Raw genomic sequence first — 12805 nt, forward strand, 5'->3', positions numbered from 1 at the left:
CTTGATATATCACTGTTGTCATTTATATTATTGGATAATGATACAGTAATATGAGTTTAAAGTTAATTTTATTAAGTGTTTACTGATCTGAAATCTGATTACTGAGCTGCTGTGTGGATACTACTAGATTTACAGTAAACAGGTTACTACAGAGTTTTTAAATGTGTTCTCCAAATACCAGTGTAATCTGGTGTCTTGTGTCATCGGTGAACATACTGAGTACTTGCACAAACTGCAGTAAAATTGAAGGATCCGCTCCAAACCTTCTTGTTATAACTGCAGCCACATTGTCTTTACAGCACCCCTCATCGGTTTCTTTCTGTTTCGATGTCAGATCTTCATGAGACAGATGGTGGATGCAATGATCCAGATGTACTGTAAAGGTGTATTTCACCATCAGATCAGAAAACATTCTGATTGAAATGGACCCTCCAGGCCCACGTGTTTGCATCATGAACTTTGGATGTGGCAGTTATGTTCAGGAGACATCCCAACATATGTTTTACCTGATACCTGACTTTTGCTTTTGTTATTCACTCACTAGCCAGTTTCTGGTATAATCATTTTCATGTCTGAACAAATTCATTTACTACAGTATGGCAGCTGGGAGCTATGCTGTACCGCTGGCTGCATGGTTTTAAAGACAGCACCATGGGCATACTGTGTGGCAAAATGCAGCTCAGCAGTGAGTCAGTTACACAGCTGTCACAAGGTAAGACACACAGTTTCTGTATGAGAAAGCAGCAATACTAATGCTGCTATATTTCTGTTGACCAGACAAGACTGATGACCCACAACTCTTTCAATTAGATTTGATGAGTCTTGTCTGCACATGTTCTAAATTTCTTAAGTCTGTCTTTCATTGTACGTACACTGAATCCATGTTGACATCCACCATGTCTACATTCTAAAAACAAGCTGACAGACACAAGTCTATCACTTAGGTATCACTGGATCACTTCAGCAGCCATTGTCATCTTCAATCAGTTTTTTCAATCTACTTCTTTTTTCCAGACTGCCTCAACTTCTTGCAGCTGTGTCTGAAGAAAAATCCTGCAGAGCGCGGCAACCTGCAATATATATAACAACAACAATTGTTATATATATATATATATATATATATATTTTATATTAAAATAATAATAATAATAATAAATATATATATAATAAATAAATATATATACATATATATATATATATATATATATATATATATATATATATATACCTATATATATTTATTATTATTATTATTATTATGTTTTTTTTGTTTTTTTGTTTTTTTAATATATATATTTATTTTTGTATTTCAATCAAGTTATGTCAGAACTATTGCTTTGTCTTAATCTTATGATGGTGCAACGTTCATTGATGTGTCCAAGACTTTCCATCTAGTCAACCACTATCTTGTTAGTTGGTCACATAATCTAGTTTGAAATATACTATACAGATTTTCTCATTTGTCCTTTCATAACTCAGTGTTGTACATTGTAATAAACAGTCAGTCATATTGACTGGCATTTTATTTTTAAATGTATATTACTCATTATTTAAAACAATTTCTCAATTGAGACACTGTATACAGCTCTTTTCCTCTGTTCCTGTGGTCTAAGTCTACAGTTAAAGCTTTTATGTTTAAACCCTTAAATCATCATTTCAAATCAACATTTCTATCTCCTGATTGAAAGTGTACTGATATTGATAATATTTTTAAGTTTTTTGGCATGTAAGTGAAATCAGCTGAAGCACAGAAAGTAGTATCATCATTATCTCCACCATCCTTTACCTCGTGAGTAAAAAAAGTGGAGTGTAGTTCCTCTAGATGGCGACCTCTGATCACATGCTGTACTGCAGGTGCCATCTCGTCTTCAGCCAAGGAAAACTGTACACAGCAATCAGATATCTCTGTTTCCCCTTCAGGCACAAAAGGTCTGTGGCTGGCAATATCCCATCCTAATGTCTACATGTTCAGGAGGCACAGTTTAAATATTAGTCTTGTCCAGTCAGTAAGGTATATTTGACTGAGACAAAAAGAGCTACAGACACATTGGCCACCTATTTGACCTGCATCCACCAGACTGAGCTTCAGACAGAAAACTGTACATTGGTCACTTTGCCTGAAGTCACTTGATGTTCGCTGACATGGCCCATGTGTCACCTGAACCCTTCTCATCCAGAGAATAGGCTCCTCTCGCCTCTTTACTATAACCTTTGACCCCTGTTAGCTGATACACTTGATGACACTTCAATCCAACCACATTCCCATGTGCCAACACACCCTGCTGAAGCTCAATGACTGATGCTTGACTGGAAATTTGACTTTGTTACAAGTCAGAGGTGATGCTGGGTGACTTCATTCTAGGCAATCAAGCCTATGTTTATCACAGGTGATTGTGCTTTTCATCCACCCACTGGTTCACTGACAAAGCAAAGTAGAGAACAAGATGTCATCATGCATATGACCTTTTGAAATTTTGAAGCAAGATCAGACAGTGCTTTAGATGTTACCGCATTGGCATGTTGAAACAAGTCAGAGCTTCAGTATCACATCACTGGTGAAACTCGCCTTCTTTCTTCTTCTATTGTCCAACATTTAACATTTGGCTTCATGCAATAATATTTTCTTGTATTCCTATTCTAAACCTCTTTCTGTTTTTTAAGAAACTAGCTTGTTCCACCTTCTGACTCAGTGACCTCATGAACTGCACAAGCTTGAAGTGAAATATCTGTTTCAACTTGATGAATGCCACCTGTTCATGAGTAGATTTCCTCATTAGCGTAATCAATGTACCTCATTTGCGACATAATGCCACATGTTGTGCTCCATTAATGGGAAAGTGTTATTCGCAAAAATGATCTGAAAGTGTAAAAAGAAGAATCCTGCTGTCAGAAATCAGCAAACAAAAGACAATATTGTTATTTAAAATAAGAACATTTTTACCAGTCTGAAAGCATCTTGCTAGACTGGGACTAAAATGGGAGGTCTGTGGGACAGACAGTCACATACATGGCCGACTCAGCAGATTTCGTCACAGGTTATGTTACATTGAACAGAAGATGTTCACCTGGGCAGGAAGTTCATTTTTATCTAGAGGAGAGACTCACATGAACAGCAACATGGCAGATGGCAACACTGAAGGCAGTGACATTTGGCTTCTTTGAGCTTCAGTCCTAATTAGAGTATATAATAAAAAGGTATACTCTATATAGCTTGTTTGACAGGCCACAACCACTCCCAAATGACAATGTTCCAAATAGAAAACACCATTAATAATAATATTACATTTCTGAAAGTGACAGCTTCTCTTTAATCTCTTGTATGTGCCACATAGTTTGTACAAGTCATTTCTTGTATAAAACCTACTGTCATCATTGGATAATCCCAGCAGTATTGTCTCTTCTTAGTCAGATATGCCAGGAAAATGTCTAAAAGGAGACATCAAAGGTTGTCATGATCAGGTGCTGAAACACCTCAACTGGCTCCTTTTAAGGTGCATGAGCATGTTCTAGAGGGTTCAGAACGTGTATGAACGAAACTTTGATACTGAATCTTCAAAGTGAACTAGCCATACTGAGTCACTGTTGTCAGTGGTGGCTTTTAGCAGTGTTCCTCACTGACGACTGAAAGCACCGTTGTCAACTCAGCCGTGACCACTCAGCTGTGACCACTCATTTAATTGACTTACTGGACTATTTCAACTAAGTGACTTCATACTACAATTTCTACATCAATTAGCTGGTGCAACGCCGTCAAGGTGAGAATTTTGTAAATCGATCACTATGTTTGTGTGTGAAGTCTTCAAGCCAGGGATTTACTAAATAAATATCTAGTAAACACTTGTGTAAATCGATTGCCAGGAAACATCTGAAGTAAAAAGAAGCAATCAGCCATGCAAACATGAAGTCAGTGTAGCATCATAAGCTAACGTAACTTAACAATAGACACCAAAAGATAAGATAAACTTAAATGGAAATGTCTTGAAGTAGTAGCATGCTGTTTACAGTGAGAGGGAAATATTCAGTTATGCTAACCTAACCAACCTTATTTGGTCATTTAGTCGAACATTGTTGTTATAACGGTTTGTAATTTGAGTTTTAGTGTGTTTTCTCTTTGAAATGTAAAATGTTAATTCAGCTACGACTCTTTTACTTTTCAGTCTAAATGGGTTATTTATTAGCAAGTTACCATTGACGTTGTCCATTCAGTTCAGCTAGTTTATTCAACAGTGCCACCTAGCAGTAAATATTTAGTTACAGTTTGTGCATTAGACCCGGTACTGATTTAGTGATTCGTAACTTTCCATTTACTGTATTAAAAACTTAACTTCCAAACTTTTTTCCAGTGTTCTTGAAAACAAGAGTTTGAAAGATAATCTAAAAGCACCTGAAACACATTTTTCTGATGTCAGAATTGGGCAAGCTGTCTGACCATTTTTTTTCCTTCAGTTTCCATGTGTAAATAAGGAAAATTAGAAAAGAGAAATCCATTTGTATATTTTAATGTGTTTAGACTACAAAAACATGCAAAACACTGATGGTGGAGAGAGATTGGGTACTGCCTTTGAGTGTGTCCATTCAGAACAGGTAGAAACACTCTCACCTTTACACATAATCAGGAATCAAGTTCATTTGAAGCATAATGAGGCCTTAAGTTGTTTCCTGCATGCATGAACCTGATCATCAAACAGTCAACATAAACTCTGGTTTACAGTGAAGCGTGTAAACGATTTGATCCAGCAGGCCCTTTAATCTGGTTCTCCACAATAATCTGGTTCCAGTGTGAATGGAATCAGTGTCAGACCTGCTGCAGCAGAGTTCAGCTCTGCTGTGGAGGATTGGATTACAGTACAGCTCATCAGCACACACACAGGAAACACTTTCAGCCCAATGTCCCTCTTTTCTATTCACTGCTCCTCTCTTTTTTCTATTTCTAATTCATCCCATTTCATTTCTTTCTTTCTGTCTGTCTCTCCTCCTTTTTTCTTTCTTTCTTCCTTCCTCTCTGCCTTTAATCTAATTTTAATACCTTCCTTCTAACTTTTTTCTTTCCCCAATATTTCCTTCCTTCCTTCCTCTCTTTCTTTCCTACTTTCCTTCCTTATAAATCTTTAATTTATTTGATCTTCTTTCCCTTTTCCTTATTCATTTCTATTTCTTTACATGCCTACATCTCCCTCTCCTGTCCCCCTTCTGTCTCTCTCTTGCCCCCTCTGTCTCACTCCACCTCTCTCTCTCTCTCTCTCTCTCTCTCTCTCTCTCTCTCTCTCTCTCTCTCTCCTACTCTCCCCTTTCTCTTCGCTCAGTGAGTCGCAGTAAATCCTATTGTGATGCTAAACTGATTTTCGGAAGAGAGAGACAGACAGAGAGAGGGAGAGAGGGAGAGAGGGAGAGGTTTGGATTTGTCTTTCAGCAGATCTGATCTGATCTGACCTTCTTTCATCTTTAACTTTGATCACTTTCTCTCCTTCGGGAAACTTTTGAACCTCGTCCCCACACTCCAGCTGGTGGTTTCGGGGTGTTGTTGGAGGCTGTCTACCGGCCGGGGACTGAGCCTTCGGGAATGCACTTTGCAGGAAACGCAGCTCGCTGCTCGGACACCTCCTGCTTTCTTTTTTTCTTAACGAGGAGTTACAAATGAATGAAGGACATGCGATCGTGAAGGAAAGAAAGTTTTCTTCTGTCTCCCCTCCTCAGTCCGCCGGGCCGCAGCCGGGCTGAGGGCATAGGAGCCCGGATTGAGCGCTCCCTAGACGGCATGGAGACCGGTGGTGCCGGCGGCCGGGCGGGGCTCCAGCAGCAGCAGCAGGCGGCGGGCGGAGGAGGAGGAGGTAGCGGCGGCTGGGTGCTAGTGGAGGCCCGGCTGCAGGGAGGAGCACCGTGGGGCTTCACCCTGCAGGGCGGCCTGGAACATGGAGAGCTGCTCATCATCTCCAAGGTACGAGACTGTGTCATCATCATGTGAGACTATGTTCATTTTCCCCCTGATATCTTTCCTCTTACTTATTGACATTTAGGTCAATGGATCTATAACTATTGTAAACACACATTAGTACTGCCAAGAAAGTTTGCTTAAGCAGACTATTGAAAGTCATTATGAGAATCACCTGTAGGCTTTTGAATACTCTAGGCTATTTCAATTTATCCCAGTGATTTTAGTGCAGCATTTTGGGGGGCTCACAAGAGACAAATGAAATAAAGAATGAGCAAAATCAAAGCAGCACAGACCAAGATATCATGACTTTTAGATCAAAGCATGGGTGAAGTTTAAAAAACACTGGATCCTACAGTTCCCATAATGCAACCAAACAGCATTTGTTTGACTCTCTTGTTTGTAAAGGTTTTTAGTTAGTTTGTAGTCTCCAAACTCATGCAGAAATGCTTCTGAAAGCTTCAATTTGGAGCTTCAAAATATAGTAAAATCCAGGTAGGCTATACATGTGTGGTCAATTATCAATCACTTAACATCATTAATCACTTTAATATCTGACTGACAACCCCCTTTTAAGACAATTAAGTTGACAGTTTTACATTGTAGTTGCTTATAGCTACCATTAGCTTCTCAGACTTCTCAGACTGAAAGCACAAGCAGCTTCACCACCTTGAATCCTGGAGGTTCTGAGTCAGAGCCTTTACTGTGATATACCTAAAATGGTGATATGATGTTCTTAAGACTTTAACTTAAAGATTCCAACTAGCGTTCACTACTCGCACGCTGTTGCTGAATTCACCCTCAACGACTATTGAAAATAATGTGATGCGATCAGCCAACTTTAGATTGTTTATCTATGCGAAGACTCTCTTTTCAGCACAAAAACATAGTCCACTTCCTGTCTTCTTAAATCAATGTAATACAGAGACCAATGCCATTCCTTGATAAATCCATCTTCAGCTGAGTTTAAATAGTACAAACACCAATATTGTGTTGAAATGTTTGGAAGCTCATTTTAGATTTTTAAATGATTAAGCACCCAGCACAAGCATTAGAAATGACTATTATAGTCTAGTGACTATGATAGTTAATAGTATTCTAGTGATTAATTTGTTATTTGATCTATCTGTAACTAAGTGCAGAAATCAGCAGCTCTGCTCTATTTCCTCTTCTTGCGACTGTATTAAGGAAAATGACCAGTAATGATTGCGCTTCTGTCCTTACAGCTGTCGTGGCCTCATTTTATTAAAATGCAAATCAGCAGGCTGGTGTGTGTGTGGGGGTTATTCTGGGATGAAGGCCAAACGGCTGTAAAATAGGACAAGAATGTGAATTATGTGTTTTCCTGGGTGCTTTCAGACACACTCCTGCTTTTATTTTGTACTGTACTTTGTCCCAACAATCGCCTGATTGCTGTGCTCTCTCTCTTTCAGCGTCTGTATATTTCTCAATATTGCTTCTTGTCATTTTTCATTTTTTGTTAGTGGCTTCATTATTCTGTTTCATTTTTAATTCCTTTCCCTTTCGGTCTCCGCCTTTTTTTGTCTGCCTGTTTCTACATATCCAATTAATGTCTGTCTTTGTCTGTTTCACTCAGATTAAGTCCACACTAACGTAGCTAGTAGCTAGAAGAAACAGATTACACGTGAAAACAACACAAATCTTGTTTAGTAAAAGGTTTGTGAAGATCACCCTCCACACTGAAACAACAGGAACATATCCAAAAGTCATCTTTTTCTTGTTAGTTGGCAAACAGTTGGTCCTCTCCAACATTAGTTCAGTAGTGGGACAGTTTCAGGTGGATAAACCTTGTATTATCCCTGATATGATAGGCTACAGGTTAAAAGGGTGAGTGACAGATCTTTCTAATGAATGATGAAAATAGTTCATAGTTCCATTCTTAATCAGTTAACACAGATCCACTATTTCTAACTAGGTGGTCCATTAGAAACAAAATCTTAAAATTGGGAGTAGTATGAAACCTAAGGAGGCTGTTACTTCTTGTACATTTGTGGTAATGCAGTTTCAATTCAGCCCTATCAGATGTTTTGTCTAATCATTAATAGATTTCCAATAAAGGGACGTGACAATCTGGTGGAAGATTTCACGTGTCCTTGCTCATGCTTCCTCCAAGAAACCTCTTTGCTTCGTTATGTAAGCACAAATAAGAGCACTGAATGGCCTTCATGATGGCGGACACTATCAGTGTTCTTGATATTATCAAGTAAAGAGATTGGGATGTAGCCTCTGTCTCAGAAGTGGTTAAAAACTTCAGCCATTTTTTCAATAAGAGTAAAATAATAATACTAATAATACAGCTTAATTTTCTTTTCCATTCTGGAATCCTCAGCTTGCATCACTGCAATACATTTCTCCTGGTTTCTGAGCCAGGGTCAGAGATCACGGTGGAGGTTTCCCTTAATCCACGCAGTTCAAATCAGGTTAAACAGCTTTAATGAATCTTAATCTGAAGGTCTCATGACTGGCATCAAACTGTGTGCCTTAACACGTTATACCTTCAAAATGTAGGTGAACAGTAAAGCTTTTAACCAAACTTTGCTCTGTGAACATCAACAGCTACTTCCTGGTTCAACATTGGTCTACTCTGCTATTCGTTGTTTTGCATGTTAATAAGTAACCAGTGACATCATCATCTGAAAACAATCCATGTCAATCTATCCTGACAGTGTATTCAAACAAAACCAGTGCTCAACCTACATAGACCAACAGCAACTGGGCTGGAGCATGAATGGACCAGAGTCCTGAAAAATGCTCTTAGGGGTGTTCACCTCGTCCATGTCAAACTTCCATCGGATGCTTCACCTCAGTGCTGATTTTCTGTCACTGCCTGATCACTAAGATCTCATTTGGTATAGTGACAGCTCTTGAGGGTCTGTATTTATAGAATGTTACAATTTGTAACCCACACTATCCCTAAGAAATGTTTGGTGGGTCAACCAGCTGGAACTGCCAGGAACAAAGCTCAGCTGATCCAGGACAACCTGCAGCTTTCAACTGCAGGAACAGACACAACCTGTCACATAATGAACACATATTCAAGAGGGTCCAGGATGAACTCCAAGGCCTGAGACCAATGCCAATAGACCATACTCAGACCCAGTTGCTGTAGACTGACCCAGGACCATGATGGAGCCTTAGTTACTAAGACCTACTTAGACCACAAGCCTAAAGATGTAACGCTTTGCTCATAGTATCAGACTCAGACTGTTAGGGGCTCCCACCAGTTCCCAACCAACGAGTAAGGACTCCTCATTGGAACTCTAGATAAATCTGAGATGTGACAAAATTATTTAAAAGGATACTCCAACAATTGCATTTGTTGCATGTCAGATGCTGCTGGTGTCTGTTGCCAATAAGTCCCACTCAGCTTGAAAACAGGTACACAATGTTTTTGATGGTTCTGAATGAGCTCTGTCAAGGCTGAGAAAATAACAAATGATTTCACAGTGGTGTCACCAGGGCCAGGACTAAACGTTGGCATTACAAATTATGCATTACAAACTTGAGGTATGCTTAGAAAGACAGAGGTGTTTACCAGGCAGGGAGAGTCTAATTAAAGATGCAACCATCTATAGCATTATGGGGAATGTAGGATGCGGTGTTTTTGGGGCTTGAACCTTACTAAGGGGACTAAAAGTCAGAATACCTTGACCCCTGCTACTTTGATCCTACTTTTGAGACTTCGATCTGCCAAATTTATGGAAGCACAATACTAAACCAAACCAAAAAATAAAACGTTGCAAGTTTTCTCTAGGTTTTTCTTCGGACTAATCCATATCCATAACCCTTCAGATGATACAAAGAGAGAACAGCACACTTGTCCAAACTGAAGGCACGACTTGAGATGAGTGGTCGCAGGTACATATCGCTTCATTTTAACTACTTTTTCACAGTGGAGCCCCCCGCTTCTGTCTGAGGATATTTTCCCAAATCACACAGTCTTTATTGATTAGAGGAGGTATGTTGTTTTAGTCACGGTATGAACAGGCTGAGCTGCTCTGTTTGGATATCTCTGTCTGCAGGATAATGAATTTCAGCTGGAATACCAAAGTCAGTGACACACACGCTCATGCATACACACACATACACACACTCAGTAAGTGATTCTGCTGGCCTTATTTGGGTATATTTATTCCTGAAAAAGGCCAACAGTGTAGGGATGTGCACTGTTATACAGAGCCGAGGAATGGTTTACATTTAACATCGGTGTTCTTTCACATCTGAGAGGATGTTTAATTTCCTCCACGTGTGCACAGCTCATTAAACGCAACTCCCATCTGTGTTACTTTTTTGTGTGTCACTACTACATGTCAACACTTATGTAGATACATTTGAAAACCAATGTTTGTCAGTGGCCATGGCCTCACACATTCGTTGATGTGTTTTCTGAAATATCATTGTATTATGTGTTATAGTTGCTATGTTTTGCCTTCTCAGGGCCACTGTGTGCAGGTGATAAAAGTCAAGCAATGCCTATAATACATGATAGTGAAAGGATAGGGAGAACTCTTCAAGTGTTGGAGCTGCAGCACATAGGCTTATGTTGAAAAATAACCCATGTCGTAATTCAGAAGAGGGTCAGGCACACCCTACGAGAAATTCTTGGCAGTTGTTTTAACATCCGAAGAGCACCAGATGGGTGGGGTTTATTGTTTCAGAGCAGTGTTAGATACCTTTGTTAATCACAGTAAAGTATGTGAAAACAGCTATCAAATAAAGTCCCTTTCTTGTGTTTGTTACTGTATCTCACCACTTATAGTGAACCAGACCTTTCCCAGGTTATATAACCTGATCTTTGGAATTATAAAAGGGATGTTTCATATCTTGAGTTTAAGTTTCCTGGTCAGATCCAGCAATACCAACTGTGGAAACCAGGACATTTTAATTTAAAAAGACAGGGTGGGGGGGCAGCTATCAGTCAAGGCAAACATGGCTCCAAACACACCTGTAAACACACCTCTCTTAAGACTTAAAACACTCTTAAAATACCAATTACTCTGAAAAAATCTGTAACCTGAGAGTTGACTACTATTGTCTGTTTGTAGAGAGAAGTTTGGGGTTTTCCCATCCACTTCAATACTGTGAGAGTTTTCTTTGAGCAGCATTTAGTGGCCTGTATCTTTTTAATCCCAAACACTGGATTCCACATTGAGCTATGATGGATGCCATCACAGCTAAAGCTTAGTGGGTTCCAATTAGTAGCTTGGGAGACCTAAATTGAGCTTTCCAGGCAGCCTTTCCACTCAAGCTAGGTGGAATTCCTGCACTTTCCATTAAAATGTACACTTATGCCTGCAGCATTAGATACAATTTCCACCTGTAAATGTATAATCTGTATCTTGAGCCGGTATCTGGTTCATGACATCTGCTCAGTCACTTTTGCATATACTCCTCATATGCAGTTCAATTCGATAAATCTTTATGTATTCTTGTTAGGGGTATTGTACTCGGCAGCTTGCTGCCCACGTCCCAAAATAAATAGGAGAAAAGCTGGCAGACAAACATGGGGCATCTTAGGTCAAGGGGAAGCAATGTGGGATACTCTTAAATGCATCTGTAGTCTTCCGTCTAAATATGGATGCATTCATGTTCAGACATACAACAGCACTGCGTCCAAAAACATAGGCTCTTCCTTTTTTGGTGTACTAATAAGAGTTGTAGATACGTTTTGCGCTGTGCACCGTGTTAAATTTGTACAAGAACACAAACCAGGAAGAATATCTAGGTCACTGTGCTAATCTCTTGCTTAACATGGTACCATAAAGATTGAAAAGATAGGCTACTACGAGCAGTATGGTCAACTTTCAAGAGTTAAACAAAATGGCCTCACAGTTCAAAATCCAAAAGGAAGTAAATGCTAGCAGTTTTCTCATGCCTGCCCCCCCCCCCCCCCCCACAGCCTTGAAGTCTTCTGTTGCCACACAACAAAACAGATCCTTTCCCAAGTAATGTTGTCTTTTTCCATATTGGTGTGAAGTTCTTTCACACGTTGAGTCTTGATGTGCAAGGAGAGTTGCCAGGTTGCAGCCTTTAGTCACTCAGTGTACCCAATTAATTAAGTCCTTTTCATACTTTCTGTGTTCCGTGTCCGAATGCAAGTCCACAGATGTCCATCGACAAGTAAAATGAGACATGAGAACGCTTTAAAGGAGCAGACTCCCTGAGCACATCAAGACTCAGTGTGGGGCACTTGGTGCAATTCATCCTGTTCTCGGCGGTCCGCAGACCAAGACACGTTCCTCATGTCCGCACTAACACACAGGGTTACCATGTGATAACTTTCCAGAGTTGAAACAACCAGTCTGTGGTTATTACACACCGTTGTGCTGTGTTTTTTCTGATCAGCCTTTAAACACACAACAATTTGTTATTCCAACCGGATTCGCTGGATCATATGTCATTGTCTCACCGGCACTTTAAACAGTACGCCCACACCAATACAACCCTTGTATTGTTTAACACAGAATGTTTTCGGTCTGAATGTAGCTGAGGAGTTCCTGGATGTTCTTGAACAATAAGAAAAAGTTGAAAAAAGAAATATGACAGCTTTGTGAGAACAGGAATACAGTACAAACATACCACAGACCAGACAAGCACCTTCACTCATGCTATTAAGAGAACAGTTTGCTTTTCTAGCACATGTGCAGCTGACATGCAATGTGTACAGTCCACACGGTCACAAATTTTGGGCTGCATGCAGACGTCCACAGAGGGGTCGTACAAACCCTCATGTACATGGATGGATGACAACATTGACATCATGCAGACCCTTATGGCCACACATAAATCGTGTCCTGTTAGTCTTGACTGAACTATCTGACCTAACCATGCGTTATCACAGCTGCAGCACACTAC

At 39.8% G+C, this 12805-nt stretch overlaps 1 protein-coding gene across 1 annotated transcript in view; it reads left to right on the forward strand.

The window, feature by feature from the left end:
• Positions 1-5398: 5398 nt before the first annotated feature.
• The window catches only part of shroom3 (shroom family member 3), a 71503-nt gene continuing 64096 nt past the window's right edge, over positions 5399-12805 (forward strand). Inside the window, exon 1 of the mRNA XM_053340525.1 lies at positions 5399-5935. Coding sequence (XP_053196500.1) covers positions 5756-5935 — 180 coding nt within the window. The 5' untranslated portion in view covers positions 5399-5755. The remainder of the gene's footprint in view (positions 5936-12805) is intronic.

This window comes from Scomber japonicus, chromosome 19 (genome assembly GCF_027409825.1).
Source record: "Scomber japonicus isolate fScoJap1 chromosome 19, fScoJap1.pri, whole genome shotgun sequence".
Classification (NCBI taxonomy): domain Eukaryota; kingdom Metazoa; phylum Chordata; class Actinopteri; order Scombriformes; family Scombridae; genus Scomber; species Scomber japonicus.